The sequence below is a fragment of the Pongo pygmaeus genome, chromosome 19, assembly GCF_028885625.2.
Source record: "Pongo pygmaeus isolate AG05252 chromosome 19, NHGRI_mPonPyg2-v2.0_pri, whole genome shotgun sequence".
Classification (NCBI taxonomy): domain Eukaryota; kingdom Metazoa; phylum Chordata; class Mammalia; order Primates; family Hominidae; genus Pongo; species Pongo pygmaeus.
The window spans coordinates 34,845-54,625 of NC_072392.2; the positions used below are offsets into that span (position 1 = coordinate 34,845).

Sequence of the window (19,781 nt, forward strand, 5' to 3'; positions counted from 1 at the left end):
AGAACAATGGCCCCCAGAGATGGCCACGTGCTCATCTTGGAGCCTGTGAAGGTGTTATCAACATGGCCAAGCGGACTGAGGCTGCAGGTGGACTTAGGGTTGGTAACGAGCTGACATTAGAATAGGGAGATTATCCTAGATTGTTGGGTGGCCCAATGTAGTCACAGGGTTCTTGAAAGCAGAAGAATGGGCAGAGAAGAGAGTCAGGGATGTCACCAAGGAAGGGGGCCAGAGAGATGCAATGGGGCCCAGTGTGAAGGTGGAGGAAGGGGCCACGAGCCCAGGAGGGCCGATGGCCTGTAGAAGCTGGAAAGAGCTAGGAAACCGTGGGCTCCCCAGGCTCCAGAAGGAACGCAGCCCTGCCGACACCTTGATTTTAGCCCAGAGAGACCATGTTGGACTTCTAACCTGCAGAGCAGTCAGAGAGTAAGTGTGCTGCTTTAAGCCACGAAGTTTGTGGTCATTTGTTGCAGCAGCCATAGGAGGCTCATCCAAGGAGGACCCCACCTCCAGCCCGATGCCACGGGGTAGGTTCTACAGGAGGCCTGTGTGGAACTGGAGTCTCCTTCCCAGGGCATTCCCTGCCTTTGCGGACTGTCCCCTCTGCCTGGAACCCGTCCTGTCCTCGGGCTTGCCTCGGGGGTGGCCTCTCCGAGCTGGAATATTGCCGCCACTCCCTCCTCCTGTGCCAGCGACTCTGAGCTCCTTGTCTGAATCGGTCTGATGCCTGCCACACCCGGCCCAGGCTGGGAGGTCAGACAGCCTGGGCTTCCAATTCCAGCTCTGTGGCAGCATCAGGTTCCCCACTGTGGAAAGGGCACAGGAATCCCTCTCTCCCATTGCTTTTGGGAGCTTGTTTATAAGGAGGCTGCTTTTTCTAAAACACTAGGGAAAGTCCTGGGGACTTCCTACAACTCGGCAGCCAGGCACTGCCGGCTCCAGTCCCACAAATGAAGGGTCGCTGAGCTCCCGCGTGGGGCACACTTCCCTGGTCATACTCGCCCTCGGCCCTCACATCCCTGAGCCCCTCTTGCAGCATAAGGGCATCAAGGCCCGGTGTGGGGAGCCCATTTCTTCCCCAGGAGTAGGTGGTGGGGCACTGCCCTTTCTCCTACAGCCCTGCCTTCCCTAGAGAAGGGGGAAGGGCCCCTTCTGGGGTGGTCCTCCTGGGCTGCTGTGGGCCCCAGGCCTACCCATTTAGGCCCCCAGGTAAACTCAGACTCTGCCCCATGAAATTAAAAATAAAACAGCACTGAAGTGTAGGATGCACACAAGGAAGTCTAATTAAGTTCTGATTTTCCATGGCTCAAGGTCACCTTGATGCTTTTATTTAACAGCAATTTTTCTCTCTCCTCTCCTAGATGCACCTGTTGTGCTGGTGCCCTGAGCACATGTGCGGTTGGACGCTTGGGTCATCGGGCGTAGGAATGAGCATCCTGTGGTCAAATATATGGGGCAGATTCTGCCCACTTCATCCCCCTTACAGAGAGTCAAGGAACAGCCCATCAACACATTAAATGCTCTGATAACTCCTATGGTACAGAAACCTGTTTAACAATGTTTCCCAATGTTATTTAACCACAGAGTCCTTTGTTTGCACTTAATAGTAACTTCCAGATGAGAATGCTTCTTATAAAATGCTGGCCTGGAAATTCTCCAGGGGTTTTCCCAGATCAGCAGGTAGGTAACGCTGACTCGTGAGGTCCCCAGGAGGCAACAGGGTGTGGGGCAGACTGGGTGCTCTGTGTGCAGTTGAATGGCTGAGGTCCCGTCAGCTTGCTTGGGCTCTGAGGGGAGTGGCAGCTGTGGGCCTCCCTGGGTGCCCCCAGCCCAGTCCAGGCCCCAAAGCAAAAGGACCAGAGTGCATTGCCTGAGGTGGTGGGTGGGTGCAGCTGGTGGGCAGGCCTGGGTGAAACCCCTCACCTTACTGGCTCCCGGCAGCAGGTGCAGCTTGACGTAGGGGTCTGCCAGCCCATTGTGGTCCATCGGCTTCAGGCCCTGGGCAGAGAACAGCAAAGGGTGTGAACTGGAAATCGGGGAGGTGGGACTGACAGGGCCGGCAGGTGCCCTTGTCCCCTGGGTCTCCTGGCTGGGTCCCTTCATGGCCCTTTCACAGAAGCCCCCAGGCCCCACACCTCCAGATGGAGGGAGTGAGGATGGCTCAATGCCGGTGCAATCTCCCCTCCCCAAAACATCCTGGCCCAAGGCAGCTGTCATGCGGCCTCCGTCAGGACAGACTTTCTCCTCTTCTCCTCATCCTGGAAGCCAGGTGGCTCCCCCTCCTCTGAGCCTCCCTCTCCATCCCGCTTTGCTCAGGCCCTTCCATAACCCTGACTCCCCTCCCCCATCTTCCAAGCATGGCCTCCTGAGTGGCCACGCCCCTCACTGACCCTAAATCCCTGTAACCCCGGGACACGGTCCCAGACTAGGCCCCATTTCTGGCCATATTTGCCACAACTCCCAGTCAGTCCGCAGAGATCACACAAGCAGACTGGCCACAGAGGGTCCCTCCACAAGATGGCACCCCTCTCTCACTCTGGTTCTTTTAGAAAACCCAGCCACGCGTGCACAGCCAGAGGCACACAGAAGCATGGACAGAGAGGGGCTTTGCTGACCTCAGCAGGCTCTTGTCTCTGAAAATTGCATTTGTTTCCTTCTGGGATGGTGCACAGGGATGCAGGGAGGCAGCTGCGGCATCTGTGGGGGTGCAGCCAGCAACCCCAGGACAGTATTCAAAGGTGCACCACAAGGCTTCTACCCAGCTGGGTCGGGCAGGCAGCGTGGCGGCTCACACCAGGCCCATCTCCAAGGGGAGGCTGGGGCTCCCTCCCAGGCCCACCCCACCTTGGTTTGACGGAGCTCTGGGGGATGTGGCAGGGGCTTCCAACCACCTACTTTCCTGCCATTGCCAAAGGGCAGAGGTTTGGGGGCCTGGCTGGCTTGGGTTCCAGGCTCAGCTCCTGTGTTCACCAGCTGGGAACTGGATGAGTTACTTTGCACACTAAGCCTCAGCTTTATCGTCTGTTAAAGGGGTTGCCCGGGCACGGTGGCTACGCCTGTAACCCCAGCGCTTGAGCCCAGGAATTCAAGACCAGCCTGGGCAACATGGTAAGACCCTGTCTCTTCAAAAAACTAAAAAATTAGCTGGGTGGGGTGGCACGTGCCTGTGGTTCCAGCAACTAGGGAAGCTGAGGTGGGAGGATCGCTTGAACCTGGGACACGGAGGCTGTGGTGAACCGTGATCACACCACTGCACTCCAGCCGGGGTGACAGAGTGAGACCTTGTCTCAAATTAAAAAAAAAAAAAAAAAGGGCAGGGGTGTAAAACTCTCACCTTCCTAGGGCTGGAGGGAGAGGGAGGGAGACTGTGTGGACACAGGGCCTGGCAGGCAGGGTTTACTCCCTTCCCTGCACGCCAGGCCCCCGTGAGACACCGGAGAAGTGGTTGAGGTCTGGTGGGTGCATCTGAGCTGTGCCCTGCACCGTGGGGCTGCCTCTGGGACAGGGCCTGGCTCAGTGGCCCAACACGTGCTCAAGGTGACAAGGCTGCTCTTCCAAACCCAACTCCCTCACCCTGGCCTTGCACCTTTCCCACCAAGTGCCTGAAGCGCAGAGTTCTGGGAATCTGGTGGCCCAGCCTGACCAGGCGGTGCCTGACTGCTGTGTCTTATTCTTACAGTTCTTATACATTTGTTTGTTGTAGCTTAAAATGTTTCCATTTGGGCCACGTTTCTTGACGCATTTCACTTACAAACCTTTGGGCCACCAGAAGTTCTGGCGTGTCTTTCCAGTGGCTCTGGTGGTCCCACCTCCGTACCCCGAGACACCCGTGGGAGCTAGGCTGGGTCGAGGGGCGCTGTCATGCTGGGACAGGAGTGATGCCTGCTCTGTCCTCCAGACCCCGGGACTGTGACGAGGCCCCTGCTGCAGCCTCTCTACTCCTCCACCTGGCAGGTCCCTGAGCACCCTGGGCAGCCACACATTTGGGCAAAAGCAAAAGGACCAGCAGGTACTGCCTGAGGCCGTGTCACTGTGCTGCTACCAGCTTCCGTGCCCAAACAGGCAGCTTCCCTGGCCCTGACCCGGGGTTCCGCCAGTGCCTCCACCCTCTGTGGGGCTGGCCTCCCACGGAGCCTGACCTCTGTCCACGGAAGGGGAAGGGCGGGAGGCCGTTTCCAGGGCAGGGAGCTGTTAGTGGGGCCCTTGGGCACACCCTCCCCAGCTTGGGAGTTGGCAAGAGACATAAACTGATCCCATGGTTTAGGGGCGGGCCTCACAGGAGGTGATGTGGTTTGGCGGTGTCCTCACCCAAATCTCATCTTGAGTTGTACTCCCATAATTCATACAGATTGTGGGAAGGACCCAGTGGGAGATAGCTGAACCACAGGGGCAGGTTTCTCCCAGACTGTTCTTGTGGTAGTGAATACGTCTCTCACGAGATCTGATGGTCTGATAAGGGGAAACCCGTTTTCCTTGGCCCTCATTCTCTCTCTTGCCACCAAACATGTGAGAAGTGCCTTTCACCTCCCACCATAATTGTGAGGCCTTCTCAGCCACGTGGAACAGCAAGTCCAATAAACCTCTTCCCTTTATAAATTACACAGTCTCAGGTATGTCTTTATCGGCAGTGTGAAAATGGACTAAAACAGGGGGGATGGGCGGAGGCGGCCCCGGGGGAGGCCCTGGCTGGTACTGGCACTGAGGGAACAGATAGGGGGTCTGGCTTTGAGAGGAGAGCCTCTCCCCAAAACCCTAGCCCTGCCCTGCCCTGGGCCTCTCAGAGGCCGTTGCTGGCGAAGTGTTCAGAAGAAGAACTTTCTAGTCTGAAGTATCATTCAGCCTGAAAAAGGAAGTTTTGACACGTGCTGCAATGGGGATGAAACCTGAAGACATTCTGCGGAGTAAAAGAAGGCAGACTCAAAAGGACAGATCCCGGGGACCGCAGGCTCAAAAGGACAGATCCCGGGGACGGCAGACTCAAAAGGACAGATCCCGGGGACCGCAGGCTCAAAAGGACAGATCCCGGGGACGGCAGACTCAAAAGGACAGATCCCGGGGACGGCAGACTCAAAAGGACAGATCCCGGGGACGGCAGGCTCAAAAGGACAGATCCCGGGGACGGCAGGCTCAAAAGGACAGATCCCGGGGACCGCAGGCTCAAAAGGACAGATCCCGGGGACGGCAGGCTCAAAAGGACAGATCCCGGGGACCGCAGGCTCAAAAGGACAGATCCCGGGGACCGCAGGCTCAAAAGGACAGATCCCGGGGACCGCAGGCTCAAAAGGACAGATCCCGGGGACCGCAGGCTCAAAAGGACAGATCCCGGGGACCGCAGGCTCAAAAGGACAGATCCCGGGGACGGCAGGCTCAAAAGGACAGATCCCGGGGACCGCAGGCTCAAAAGGACAGATCCCGGGGACGGCAGGCTCAAAAGGACAGATCCCGGGGACCGCAGGCTCAAAAGGACAGATCCCGGGGACCGCAGGCTCAAAAGGACAGATCCCGGGGACCGCAGGCTCAAAAGGACAGATCCCGGGGACCGCAGGCTCAAAAGGACAGATCCCGGGGACTGCACTTACATGAGGTCCCTAGAATAGTCAGATCCATAGAGAAGGAAGCCAAATGGCAGCCTCCCCAGGGTCCAGGGGAGGAGGAAGGGGGAGCTGTTGTTTAATGGGTCCAGTTTAGTTTTGCAAGCTGAAGAGGGCTCTGGAGATGGGTTTCACAGCAGTGTGAAGGTAGAAGGTACTTAGCACAACTTAACTGTATGGTAAAAATGGCTGAGCGCTGAGGGGAGGAGTAAAAAAAAGTGGTTGAGATGGGAAATTTATATCTGTGTATTTTACCACAATAAAAAAAAAAAGTCTCCCAGAACCGGCAGTGCCAGTGGCCACGTGTTAACTCATTTAATGCTCACAACAGCCATGTAGGGCAGGGACAACCAACCCTATTTACAGACGGGCAAACTGAGACTGACCCTTATAAGGGGGGGACAAGCAAGGGTGCACCCTGGGGTGTCCAGCCCCCACCCTGGCCCTCCAGAGGCCAGCCCTGCTTCAGCTGGCCCACCCTGGGCCCCTCCCCACACCCCAGTCCAGAGCCCCAGCTCTTCCCCAGCTTGCACCACCCCTTCCCTACAGAACTGGATTTACACAGAGAAGGAACTGGGCCCCCCACCCCCACTTCTGATACCTGAGGGATACAGCCCAAAGTGGACACACACTTACATGTGTGCACGCACAGTACCACACATGTACACACAGAGACACACATACAGCTATGTATGTGCACACACACACGCACCTGGAGCTGGGAAGGGAAGGCCCTGGTGTCTGGCATGGAGAGAGGAAGGGGTGGGCTTTGGACAGACTGGCCTGGCAGCCAGCACCTCTCCAGTCCCCAGGCCTGGACCACCGCTACAAAGTTGGACAGAGGGAAAGGGGGAAGGGTCTAGCTTGGTCTGTACCGTGGCACAGCTGGGGTTTGACAAATGCTCAGTTCTGCTCCTAGGGGCGGGCTGGACATGCCCTGAGTCATAGCATGGGTGGTTCTAGAGGGGAAGGCAGGGGTGGGATGGAGCGTGCAGGCCTCTCAGTGCCCAACCAGGGCCCTGAGGCTGGCGTGGGTGGCACTCACACCCACCCATGGCAGTCCACATGTGGTGGCCCAGTCTGGGCTGGGGAGCAGCCTGGGGTGGCATGCAGTAGCCTGTCCTGCTGGGTGGGCACGGTGCCAAGGGCAGACCTCGCTGCCAGGCTGGGAGGAGGGGGTGGGGCCTGGGCCCAGGCAGCTCTGCGGGAAGCCGCTGGATCTGAGCTGGGCTGGCTCAGGCCCTTCGATGGCGCTACTAGGGGGACTCCACTGACCATGCAGGCCCTTACCTTGCGAGAGAACATCAATTTTGGCACCTTCCTCCCACAGGGAGCGATGGGGTGAGGGGGAAGGAACAGGACAGTTGACAACATGGAGCTCACACATGCTGGCTCAAGCAGCAGAGCCAGAGGGCAGCACCAGGGACCGGGCCAGGCTGCAGAGGGCAGCACCAGGGGCCGGGCCAGGCTGCAGAGGGGAGCACCAGGGGCCGGGCCAGGCTGCAGAGGGGAGCACCAGGGGCTGGGCCAGGCTGCAGAGGGGAGCACCAGGGGCTGGGCCAGGCTGCAGAGGGGTCCACAGGCACCCACAACCCCAGCCCACGTAGTGAGGCTCAGAGGGCCTCTGGGCTCAGGCCCTGGACGCCCTGCCTGGAGTGGAATAGGCCTCCTCCAATGGCTGAGCTTTCAGGGTGCAAAGTGGCGTCCCCACTCCTCAGGGCGTCTGGGAGGCCTGGAGACACCAGCACCCAACCCCCCCTCCCTTGGCTTGCAGGACAGACATCACCCTGCCCCTCTCTTTCCCTCTCAGCAGCCCCTCCCCAGGCTCGGGGGTCCTCAGTCCAGGCCTTCATCTTCCCATTCTCATCTGTTTCTTTGCTCCCCCCACTGCCTGACTGTCCAGGGCGTTTCTTGGGGTTGGGTATTCAAGAAGGTTTAAACAAGAATTCCTTCCTGGCCCCGCACCCCACACAGCACAGACATCCAAAAGTCTGGACAGGAACCTGGGGGCTGGTGTGGTCTGGCCTCCCTGACCTAGGGCAGGGAATTTGGGGGCAGGCTGGCGGGGCCTACCTTGGCCTTGGTGATGGTGCAGTGGAGGGCGTTGTTCTCCTGGTCGTACAGCAGGCTGAAGTCCAGCGTGCCCAGGGCGGCTGCGGACAGAGGAGGGCACAGGTCCCACCCTGGCCGCATCTTGGAGAGGCTTCGCCTGCCCCCGTGAGGCCGGATGAGCCTGGCCTGGGCAGGTGCCACCGTTCCATGGCGGCTGCCGCCAACCAAGCACCTGCTCTATACCAGACCCGCACCCATCCTCCCAGTCCCACCCAACCCTGGGAAGTCACAATATTCTCCCCACTTTCCAGAGGAGGAGCTGAGACCCAGAGAGGTCAGGTGGGTCACTCCAGTTCCCTGTCTGGCCCAGTGTGCGGCCCACCTGAGCTGGGCACCCAGCCAAAGGAGTTCCTGCCCTCCTGGTGCAACTGCCAGTCTGGGCCCCATGCCTCAGTTTCCCTCACCTGTGAAATGTCACAAGGATCACATGAGAAGGCAGAGGAGACGAGGCTTTGAGAGGGACAGGCCCTGGCCAGGAAGATCAGCTGATTTGCTCACCAGTCCCCCAGCCAACACACAGGACTGCAGCTCCTCTGTCTCTCTGGCCCCTTGGGGACCCCGAGCAGGCTGTGAGGAGCCAGCTGGGTCCTCATACTGCTGCCCCCAAGTCTCTCAATGGCAGTGGTAACTCCCAAAAGCCAGCGGGGAGGGTGCAGCCATAATTGGGTGCAGCTGCCTCCCTCCCCGGGGGCAATCACTCACAGCAGCTGTGGCTTTCCATGCAGAAGCAGCTCCCAGCATGAAGGCCGAGGTGATGGTGGGGGGCAGAGCTTGGGGGCAGTCCCCAGACAGCAAGATGCACATTCATAGATGGCTTCAGAAGCCCAGAGCCTGCTCCCAGGCTGCAGGGCTGGTCAACTGATGTCACATTCCTTCATTATTTACCAAGTGTTTACAAAATGCCAGACTCTAGGGGATGGACATCTGTGAGGCAGAGTCCCTACCCCAAGGAAAGCACAGCTTAAGGGGAGGAACAAATGGAAATAATTTGCCGCAGTAGAGTCTGGTGAGCCAGGAGCCATGGGGAGCCCATGTGAATTGGGACCATCAGGGAAGGCTTCCTGGAGGAGGTGATGCTTCACCTGAGCCTTGAGGGATGAGTAGGAGTTGGCCAATGGCACAGAGGGGCTGGAGGAGGTGACGATTCCAACCACAGGCCAACCAGCATGTGCGGGCTTAGTGGCTGGTGTGATCCTGGGATAAAGGAAGGCCAAACTTCAAAGACTCTGTTCTTCAGGCTCTGAGCTAGGCTCCCAACATGGATCTAGATCCAATTATGGCCACACCTGACCGGGCCCATCATTTCCATCTCGTCTGCGGCTGCTTTCCTACTTCAGAAGTGGACCATACGGCCTGCACAGCTGAAAATATTTACTATCCGGCCCTTTATAGAACAAGTTTGCAGATCTCTGGGCGAGTGCTGGGCCCAGGCATAACAAAGTTTCTTGGATCTGCAGGGAAATTGGCTAATGACAGGTCACGAGTGTGGAGTGTCCTTTATTCTGAGCTGGTGATGGGAGTGGCATTTGTCTAGACCATCCCCTTCTAACACGGATCAGGCACATGTCTCTGTCTTGGCAGCAGTGTGGGGTGCAAGACCTGCCCTCTGACATCAGTCTCCTCGGTTCAAATCCCAGTGTGCACTTCCCTGCTGTGTGACCAGCTTATCTATAGTATCCACCTCACAGCACAGTGTGCCTGGGGTGTAGGAGGTGCTCAGCAGATCATTACAGAAGGAGCAGATCCCTGTGGTGGGTTTTCTAGCTAACAGTACTGGCTTCCATGACACCCATTCTGGAATGAAACCATCCTAAACGGGCTCATTTCCCTCCCTGCCTTTGGGAACAGAACATACAAATGGTCACTTAAACTTTTCTGAATAACCTGAGTCATTGCTATGGCTACGATGACTCTTCCGTATGTCACAGTCATGGTCCAGATGCAAAAGGGGACATGAAGCAACCCCTCCACCAGAGCGTCCCGGGTGGCCCTCTTTTCGGTTTTCTTCATTTTTCTGCCTCTTCCTTTGACATCAGCCTGAAACTCCTGTTAGATGACTTGTCTGTGGTGGTGCAGACAGCTCTCGCCTATTCAGTAATTGTTTCTCCCATGAGACCAGGTGATGATACTTGTTGGAACTGTGTGCAAACTAAGAGCCAACAGGCCTTGAGTGGCTGGTGTGGTGGCTCACGCCTATAATCCCAGCACTTTGGGAGGCTGAGGCGGGTGGATCACTTGAGCCCAGGAGTTCAAGACCAGCCTGGCCAACATGGCAACACCCATCTCTACAAAAAATACAAAAACAGCCGGGCATGGTGGCGCATGCCTGTGGTCCCAGCTACTCAGGAAGCTGAGGTGGGAGGACCGCTTGAGCCCAGGAGGTTGAGGCTACAGTGAGTGTGATTGTGCCACTGCATCCAACCTGGGCGACGGAGTGAGATCCTGTCCCAAAAAAATAAATAAATACTAGGTCTTGAGTGAAGCCTGGGGCATGTTCTCCTGAGCAGGGTATGTGTGCCTCAGCAATAGCTGTAGCTGGCCTTCAGCTGCCTGCATGCTAGTTGCCATCTCCACACCAGGCAGGTGAGGCTGCTGGAAGGGAGGTATATCCCACTGCTCCTGCAGCAATGAACACAGCCACACCCCAAGATGCACCAATCTGTGCTTTTGTAACAATATTCTCCAAAGCCATTGGCTTTACGTGATAGTAAATGGATCTGCTGTTCAGGTCAGGCCTACCTGGGGTTTGTTCCCCCAACGAATTAGCCTCCTGAGCACAGGGACCATGCCTTGGCCACACCTGTGAGACCAACAAACAGCAGATGCAGACACACATGGCTGGTCCATTCAAACCAACTTGCCCTCCAGGTGCTCCCAGGAGCTGGGATCTGGTGTGACATCCACGTGTAAAAATGCACACTCTGATTTCTGCCTGTTTACCAACCCCAGAGAAGGACAGCCAGAAGACAGAGCGGCTGCCTGCTCCCCGTGGGACACCCAGCTCCTGGAGGGGAGGAGCTCCTGCACTGGCTCTACAGAAACCCCTGTTCAAGGAGGGCAGCGATCTGCTCCAACTGCCTGGGGGGAAAACTGACACCTGTCACCACCTCCTGGGAAGGAACAGCACGCCCAGTGTGTCACCAGGAAGGGACTGATGAATTTCTTTGAACTCCACTGGAAGGTCTGTAAGAAATGATAGTTTATAAATAGAAGCTCGGTCACAATTTTGAGAGGCTGGTGAAGCTCTCTTATGGAGCACATGGCCCAAACTCTTCATTTCCCTTTAGAGAAATGAGGCTCAGAGAGGGGAGATGAGCTGCTCAGTGTGGCCCAGCAGACCCGGGTACAGAATCTAGGCCTCTTCACTTCCATCCTGATAGTTTCTCCCTTAAAGCCTAGTGGCTCCCAAGAAGTTTTTTTTTTTTTTTTTTTTTTTTTGGAGACAGGGTCTTGTTCTGTTACCCAGGCTGGAGTACAGTGGTGCGATCACAGTTCAGCCTCCCAGGCTCAAACGATCCTCTCACCTCAGCCTCCCAAGTAGCTGGGACTACAGGCGCCCACCACCATGCCCGGCTAATTTAAAAAAATATTTACAAAAAAAGAGACACTGGTGTGTGTGGCGGGGGGGGGGGGGGGGGCGGGTCTCACTATGTTGCTCAGGCTGGTCTTGAACTCCCAGGCTCAAGCAATCCTCCCGCCTCCACCTCCCAAAGTGCTGGGATTACAGGCACACAGGGGCCACTCTGCCCTGGTCCAAAAAGCTTTTTTTTAGCCACTTTGCTTAGCCGAAATCTTAGGAGGATGCAACTAAGAAACAAAAAGAGAGAAGAGCAGAGGTGCTCTAGGGGAAGGAGAGTGGGGGCTCAGCCGCTGCCCTGGAGACCCCTCCGAGTTGGAAAAGCACCTTGGGCTTGTGCTGGGAGTGAGGAGGGCCCTAAGGGCAGAAGAAGATGCTTCTCTGTGAGCCACAGCGCCCTGCCCTTGGAGCGCTCAAATCACATGACCCCACTGAAGTTTACATCTTCGGAAATATAATGAGGGTTGGTCACTAATGGGCCTTTGAGAGTTGTCACCCGCTTGTCGATAATTATAGAGCTTTAATGGGGCTAATTCAGAGAAAATCAAGCTCAAGCCCCTGTTGGCTCCTCTAAGGCCGAACACCCCCTGCTTGGCTGATGGAGGCCTGACAGCATCATCATAACCTTGGTTTGCGCCTGGACTTTCCTGACACCCTTGGGAATAGGAAATCTGCCCTGGTTTTTTTTTTTTTTTTTTTTTTTTTTTTTTTTTTTTTTTAAGAAAAATGTCAGGCTCTCAAATAGTTTAAAAAAAAAACAAAACAACTGTGGCAAGGACCATAGAAAATCATCAAGCTTGTGTTGAAAGCATTTTATAGTTGGGGAAACCAAGCCATTGAGCCAGGCCGGCACTGCAGGGGGGACGGAGAGAAATGAGCCATCATCCTTACTTCCCAGGAGCTTAGAGACGAGTGTTAAGATTTTTATAAACATCTTCATTCACCTGCTTTAAATTGTTGAAAGGTTCTCCATTAACTCCCAGACTCAGTTCAACCTCCTTGGTGTGGCATTCAAGACCTTCTGTGATATGACCGCTTTGGCCTCCTCATAGGTCTCTTCCCCTTCTTTGAGCCACTTGACTCTATTGTTTTGCCTACACTGGGCTGAGTTTCTGACACTTCAGGACCTGTGTATGCAGCTGTCCCTCTGCCAGGAGCACCTCCCTTTCCTCTTTCCCCTCTGCCAACCCACCTCCTCCCTCCTCCCAGTCTTAGAGCTGAGCCCTCTCTGTGAGTGACCTCTCTGTGAGTGACCTCCGCCAGCCAGAGCTTTCCATCTGGGTTCTTGCCTCCCTGTCCCTCGCTGTGGGGTCACCTGTTTGTCTTGGTTTTGATGAAGACCCTCAGGTCAGAGGTTGCCTGTCAGCATTCTTGTATCTCTGTGCCTAACACAGAGCCTGCCACATAGTTGGTGCTGTAACATTGAGTGCATTACAAATATCACAGGTCCAGGTAGAACATGACTGGGGCCAAAGAGGTTCTGGGGTCAAAGGAAGGGGCACCACAGCCAGTGGGGGCTGGAATATGCCCCTGACAAGGAGAACCTTTGTGGTGGACTGGTCCCGGGTGAACCACACGGGGCAGGTTTAACACGGGCATGTGATGCAATTCTGGCCAACAAGACAAAAGGACAGGTCTCCTGGGGACTTCTGGGAGAGGTTTCCTCGCTCTTAAACTGAGACACGAGAAAAGGAGTCGGTCCTTACCCAGTCAAGGACCGATTACTTGTGATTGTTACATGTGATGCCTGGACCTGCTGCAGCCACCTTGGACCTGAGGGTCCTGCTTGGCTGATGGAGACTGACAGCCTCATTCTGACCTTGGTTTGCACCTGAACCTTCCTCACCTAGACACCCTTAGGAATAGGAAACGGGCCTTGATTTTGCTCTATAAGGAAAAGCGCACAGCCACGAGCAAAGATGGACAGAACCATCACCCCTGACAGTGCTGAGGGGCTGCCGCATTGGTGCACCTGGTGCAGCAAGACCTCAGCTGTCCTCATTGTTTAAGCCACTCTGAGTTGGTTTTCTGTCACTTGCAACCCACAGCACTCTAGTGATTACAGCTTTGAAGAATGGACTGGGCTTCCACAGGTGGGGGCCGGGCAGGAGAGCATCTCAGGTAGGGGCAGTGTGTGGGGTGTGTGGCCCACAGCCCACCTGGAGGGCAGCACGCCACAGAGGCCACCCTAGGAGAACTGGCAGGGCCGACACTGGGTCCTGCTCCTCATTGGGACATTCACTGCCTTTCCTCCCTGTCATCGCCCCTCTGCGAGATCTGCTGGGAACATGCGAGTTGTGTGCTTGTGCTTTGACATGACTTAATAAAGGAAGGGCTTTAAAGAGCCAGGAGAAAAGGCTGAGTAAATAAACAGCACTTCACTCTCTGCCTTGGACAACAGAGCAACCGCCCTCATTTCTTTTTGTCAGAACAGAGATAATCCAATAATTAGGGCAGCAAATAGCATAACCCTGGCTAAAGCCATAATGAACCATCTGGCTTGAATCATTTAGGCTTATTCTAGGGATCTGGTTGTCACAGCCCAGAGGGGGGCACGGCCTGGGGTACTGGGTGGAAGGCAGTCCCACCCCAGAACCTGTTCCCCCACCATGGACAAGAGCCAAGATTTCTGGGCTCCTGTGCCTAGGATGTTTGTCAGCCTCCCATAGGATCCAAGCCTAGGGTGGGGCCCCCCTCGAAGGGGGCGACAGGGGCCCAAGCTGGCCCTAGCTCAGTGGCACACCGTCCTCCTTAGCTCCTCTGAGCCCATTTTCAGAATTTCTTTGGCGTGTCCTGGTAATATGGGTGTGGCCAGCCCACAATTCAAGCTGGCAAAGCTGCATCCAGCTCTGCCCTGCACTGCTGACCCCATGTGAGTCTGGCCCCTGTATGGCATGTATCTCAGGCCAGGGACCCAGCCCTGCTGCCAGGACATGCTCCGTGAACGGCTGCTGAGCTGATGGATTGGAGATGGGGCTGGCTGGCCTGAGTTTCTAGTTTCCTGGTCCCCTCCTTGCTTTGTGGGTTCAGAGACAACAACAACAACAACAAAACAAAAAGCCTCTTGGCCATTCGCCATCCAGAGGGGCCTCTGTGGCACCAGGAGGGTGGCCTGAAGCTCTGCCCTCCCCTCTTACTTCCTTAGTGCAGCAGCAGAGATGCCGGAAATGGGAACAACTTTCCCATCCGTTCTTCTGGGGGAGGCTTTGGATTCAGGGCAGCCAAAGCAGTGACTTGGGTCCCACTCAGGGACTACCCAGGGGATCAGCAAGTCCGGGGTGAGCTTCGCACAGGGTGCCAGGAGCAGAGGGGAGAGGGGTGGATCCAGGGCACAGCCCTGAGGGCAAAAAACTCTTCCGACCCAATTTCCCCCAAGCTGGCAGGAAAGTGGAGGGACAAGACTGCTCCCCAGCCCCCACGCCCCAGGGCAGGGCCTTCACATGCCAGGCGCTGGCCCGAGGGCCGTTGTCCAGGCCTGGAGAAAGTGTATAGCAGGCAGTTTCCCCTACAGGGGCCCTGCTCTAACCGGCCACTGCTGATGGGCCTCCCCATGTGGGGCGATGGGGGGGGGTCTGTGCCCAGGGGGGCACTGGTATTCCCTACCTTCAGCTTCTGGTGGCACATCTGATGCTTGGGAAACTCCAGGCCCGCAGCCCACAGGCCCCGGTGAGTGCCCAAGCCAGGCGCAGACATCCCTGCTGCGCAGGGGAGGGGCAGCCCCAGCCCGGCAAGGGCCACATCCCGGGAAGGGCTGGGGTTTGACGCTGGTTTTCCAGGTCTCAGTGACGAGTCTGGAGCTACAGCTGGGCTAGGAGGGGGTTCTCACATCCATCCCCACCCCGCGCAAACCGATTCCTCACTGGACTGCGACCTCTTCTGGCCTCGGTTTCCCAGCGAGTCCCGGCTCGGGCCGGACAGGCACCCTCGGGGACGGGCAAAGGCGCCAGGAGCGCCCACCGGCCGGGCCTCGGTCCCGGGACTCCGGCGCTTGCCTGCTCCCAGGGGCTCAGGGCTCAGGCCGGGAGGAGGGGGAGCGGGCTGGGGGGCCCTCTCTGTCTGGGGGCCACAGGCGTAACAGGTGGGCGAAGGTGCGCGGCCCTGGCGAGGGCTGCGGCGGGGTCCATGGACACCGGAGGAGGAACCGCCAAGGTTTTTCCAAAGGACAAGCGGCCCCGCGGTCCTCCTGGTCCTCGGCCCGCGCGCCAGCAAAGCAGCTGCGCTCTGCGGGCCGCCGGGCCCACGCGGGAGGCCGGGCCGCTCCCAGCCTCGGGCCCCTCCCCAGCTCGCCCCAGGCCCGACCCTCGGCCGCGAGGCCCTCCCGGAGCGGCTGGCAAGCGCGGAGCCACCGCGCGGCCGGCAGCAACTGGTGTCTCCCCGGGACGCAGCTCCGCCCTTCCCGGGAACAAAAGCAGCCGCCCGCGCCGGAGCTCCGGGAGGGCGGGCTGGCAGGGAGGGGGCGCGGCGCCGGCTCCGGGGAACCCGGCCCCGGAAATGGGACACCCCGAGGGGGTGCCCCCAAACTTCCCTCCTCTCCGGTCTGGGTCGGGGGAGGGCTCGAGGCCGGTGGGCAGGGCGCGGAGAGCGCACCGAGTGCGCGAGGGGCCCGCAACCCCGCGGCGGGGTTGTGAACCGAGGGAGAGCGCGGCCGCGCGAGGGGGACCGGCCGAGGGAGCCCGCGAGGCCGTGGGGGGCCGAGCCCGAGCCAGGGGAGGGGGCGCGAAGTCGGCGAGTTGGAAACTTACTGCAATCGTCCGACTCGTAGCCGTCGGCGTCCGGCTCGTCCTCCGGCGGCTTGGCTGGCGGCCGCGCGGGGCTGGGACCCGGGCTGGGGCCCGGGCTGGAGCCGTAGGCTCCGAAGAGCTGGTCCGCATCCTCGTCGTCCTCGCGGGCGCCGTCGGAGGGGCTGCGGCGGCCGGCACCGGCCACAGCCGGGCGCGCGGGGGCGTCCGGGGGTGCAGCGGCGCGGGGCCCGGAGTCCGGGGGCAGGCCCCGCGGGAAGCGGGGGAAGTAGTCGGAGATCTGCTTGATGGGACGGATGGGGCCGGGGCACACGTCGATGGCCATATGCTCCTGGATGCTGATGGTCGCCTTCTCCCCGCGCCGCCGGAGGGTCATGCAGGCAGCGCCGCCCCGCCCCGGGCGCGGCCCGGCCCGGCGCGACCCCGGCCCGGGGGCGGCTCAGCAGGCCCGGCGGGGCGCGGCGGGGGCTGCGGGCATCGCGGGCCGCGCCCCCGGACGGCCCCGACTTGGCTGCTGCCCGCTCCGCTGCGGACGGCGCGAGTGAGTGCCAGAGGCCGGCAGGCAGGGGGCGGGCCCAGCCGCGTCACCCGGCAGCAACCAAGCAGGGTGAGTGTGCGGGCTGCGCGGGCGGCGCGGAGCGGAGGGAGCCGCGCGGCGCCACACTCACTCGCACTCGCACTCACACCGGCGTGCGCGCCGGCCCGGGACCCCGCGCGCGCACACTCGCGGCCAGGCGGGGCCGCCGGGCGCCTTCCGCTCAGGCACGGCCGCGGTGGGGACCCGCAGGACGCGCACCCACACGTTCCCGCGCGTGCCAGCCCACGCAGGGCTCTGCTCGCTCTCTCGGGACACGCAGGTGTGCAAGTGCACACCTGCGTGTGCAGAGACACGTGGTGGAAGCATCCGCTCGCTCGCACCGTAGGACACACACACAAACGTCTGCATGCGCACATACAGGGTTGGTTTAGGATGCTGTGACACGGTACACCCCCAATGCACAGGCGCGCACACCTAATGGAGCACACACACAGGTGATCAAGGGCACCCAGGGCACAGGCTTCCATACCCCCAAGCAGCCCTAACAAGACGCACAAACATGCGCCCATAGAAGTGATCAGGGGACCCTGGGCACAACTCCTTCTCTCCTCCCCCATCTAGCAGGACATGGAGTCACACTCCTAGCGTGTAGGGACAGGCTGCCTACACACGGGCAGGACATGTACACGCTCAACTGTACAAGGACACCAGGGCACAGTCTGTGCACACATGTTCTCAGGTCACATAAAACACAGCACTCTAACGTCGAGTCAGTCCCTCACTTGGTCAGTGAGTAGTCTGAAGGACCCACCGGGGCAGGGTGGCTGAGAACCTGCACAGGGCCTGGTCAGGAGCGGGTGAGGGCAGGGCCTGGGCGATGAGTGATGCCATGAGGCTGGGCGGCACCCTCCCCCCACCCCCACTCCTACTCTAGGCCTCACACATGGTCAGATCACTAAACAAATCCCAGAGGGCCCAGCCCTGGCTGTCCGGCTTTCCAGGACCAGAGCTCTGTTGGGAACTGCTGCTGCTTGGACAGGTGTGTTCCCGGAAAGCCCTGGGCATGGATGGAATCCTGTTTACCCTCTGGTTTCCACTGACGTGTAAGACACTTAGCTTCTTAGCTGGGTGCCTTTGGTGAGTCTGAATGAGGGGCTCCAAGCCTCTCTTTTTCCCCCACCATAACCCCTGCAGAGTGATGGGGAGCAGAGGAAAGAGAGGCAAAGCCTTGCCCTATGGCTTCCAGCTGCACAGTTCTGGCAGGCTATTTGACCTCTTTCAGCCTCAGTTTCCTCATCTATGAAGTGAGGCTATTTCCAACCGCACAGCATTGTAGCAAGGCCCCATCCAGCACAGAACGACAGGTAAGAGGTGCTCAGCTGGCTTTCCCTTCTCCCTTCCTTTAGAAAGACAAGACTCATGGTGAGAAGTGATGAGAAATTCATGTTTTGTGGTGAGTTCTGAACTGGGTGGTGGCGGGCACTACCGGCCTTTGAAAACACTGGAGAAACACATGGCATATGTTGTACTGCGCCAGGAACATTCACAGCTGTCATCTCATTGATTCCTTAAACCACCCCAGAATGTAGGCAGGGCCTGCTGTTCCCATTTCACAGGGGAGAAAATTAGCGCTCAGGCACAAGGATGTGCCCAGGCAGACTGCTGGCTGGCGGCAGAGCTGCAATGAGAGCCCAGTGTCCTGGCTTTTCGATGCTTGCACTTTCCCTCCCTTCTGCCTTTCCTCCCCTCCACTACAGAGCTCAGGGGCTCAGAGCAGAGTTGGAAACACAGGTAAAACCTTGTTCCCAAAGCTCATCCTGAGGCTTCTTGGACAGGGGAAGCCCAAACTGAGGAGGAGGAGAAGGAGGGAAAAAAAGGAGGAGGAAGAGGAGGAGGGGAGGAGGCCAAGAGCCTCAGGGGGTACAGTGGGAATGAACCGGCCGGGGTTCCCTAAAGATAGTCTCAGGTCCTGGTGGGAGAAATATTCAGCCTTCCAAGAGCCAAAGGCCAAGGGAAGGACAGAAGAGCCTGGAAGGGCAGCCTGGCACAGAGGGGTTCTCATTTCCAGGAATGCTTAAGGGGATTAATCCTTAAATAGGCACAGAGTGACTTTTTCAGTGCCAGAGGTGGCTGCATCACAAAATGATTATATAATGATGCAGACATTAAAATACAGATGCTGAACCGTCATTTTATCATTCCTTTACTAAGGAGCTAGAGGGGGTGTCGTCATCATCTTACAGATGGGAAAACTGAGGCTGCAGGAGGTCAAGTGACTAGCAAGAGGCAGACTGGAGATGAGACCTGGACGTCCTGACCTCTGAGCCTGCGCCCTTTTAACATCAAGGCCCTGTGCCTGTGTTCACCAAGAGCTGGCTGCTCCCTCCTGGCCTCTTGTCCTGTGGGTCTGGTTTTTGGAGGATCAGCTCACGGCTCTTGGCTCTGCAGGAGCTGGCTCTTGGGGAGGGTTCTGAAGAAGTCAGGTGGAGGGCCCAGCCTCCTAAGCGTGGAGCCAGGGAACCCAAGGATGCCCACTGGAGAAACACATGGCATGTTGGGGTCTACCCTTTGGCAGATGGCAGAGTTGAAATCCACTCTAGGTCTGAATTTGCCCAGCTCTGAGCCCAGTTGAAATGGGGTGGGGCCTCCCCAAGGGATAGAAGTGGATAGAAGTGGTGTTATCTGGGCAAGTGTCCACTTTCTAGAAACAGCATAGGTCAGAGAGTAGGCAGACGTAGAGTCAAAAGTCAGGTGTGCCTCCTCCTAAGGGTGCTGGACTTTGGGCAAGTTGCTTAACTTAGGCCCTTGGTCTCATCTGCAATGGGGGAGAATAAGAACAACCTTGTGTGAGTTAAAGGTGAGGATGGGTATACAGTGCTTAGCACAGTGCCCAGTGTGCAACTGGCTCTCAGGGAATTGTGATTCTGTTGCCCCTGCCTTCCTGGTGCAACCCGTCCCAGTGCAAAACTTCCTGGTGCAAATCGTCCTGGTGCAAACCTTCCTGGTGCAAACTGTCATTGCACTCCCAGTGCCTGCCTCGATTTCTCTACCAGTGACATGTGGTTGGCTGCTCCCTGTCTGCTGCCAGGACCAGGTGAGAAATGGATGCACTTGCCAAGGCTGGGCGCTGGCTGGCATGTGTGGGCATCTCTAAACAGTTGGATATGTCCAAAGCCTCATCAATCATGTTGCCTTCCATTCCGCATGCTGAGGTGGGCAGCTGG

General features: G+C 58.0%; 1 protein-coding gene across 3 annotated transcripts in view; it reads right to left on the bottom strand.

Moving 5' to 3' along the window:
* DOC2B (double C2 domain beta) overlaps positions 1-16,575 on the bottom strand; it is a 36,062-nt gene extending 19,487 nt beyond the window's left edge. For all 3 annotated transcript variants that reach the window (XM_054457154.2, XM_063656192.1, XM_054457155.2), the window contains exons 1-3: positions 16,023-16,575; positions 7,665-7,744; positions 1,924-1,998 (exon numbers count right to left, since the gene is read on the bottom strand). In XM_054457154.2, coding sequence (XP_054313129.1) covers positions 1,924-1,998; positions 7,665-7,744; positions 16,023-16,395 — 528 coding nt within the window. In that variant the 5' untranslated portion in view covers positions 16,396-16,575. The remainder of the gene's footprint in view (positions 1-1,923; positions 1,999-7,664; positions 7,745-16,022) is intronic.
* Between the last annotated feature and the right edge of the window lie 3,206 nt (positions 16,576-19,781).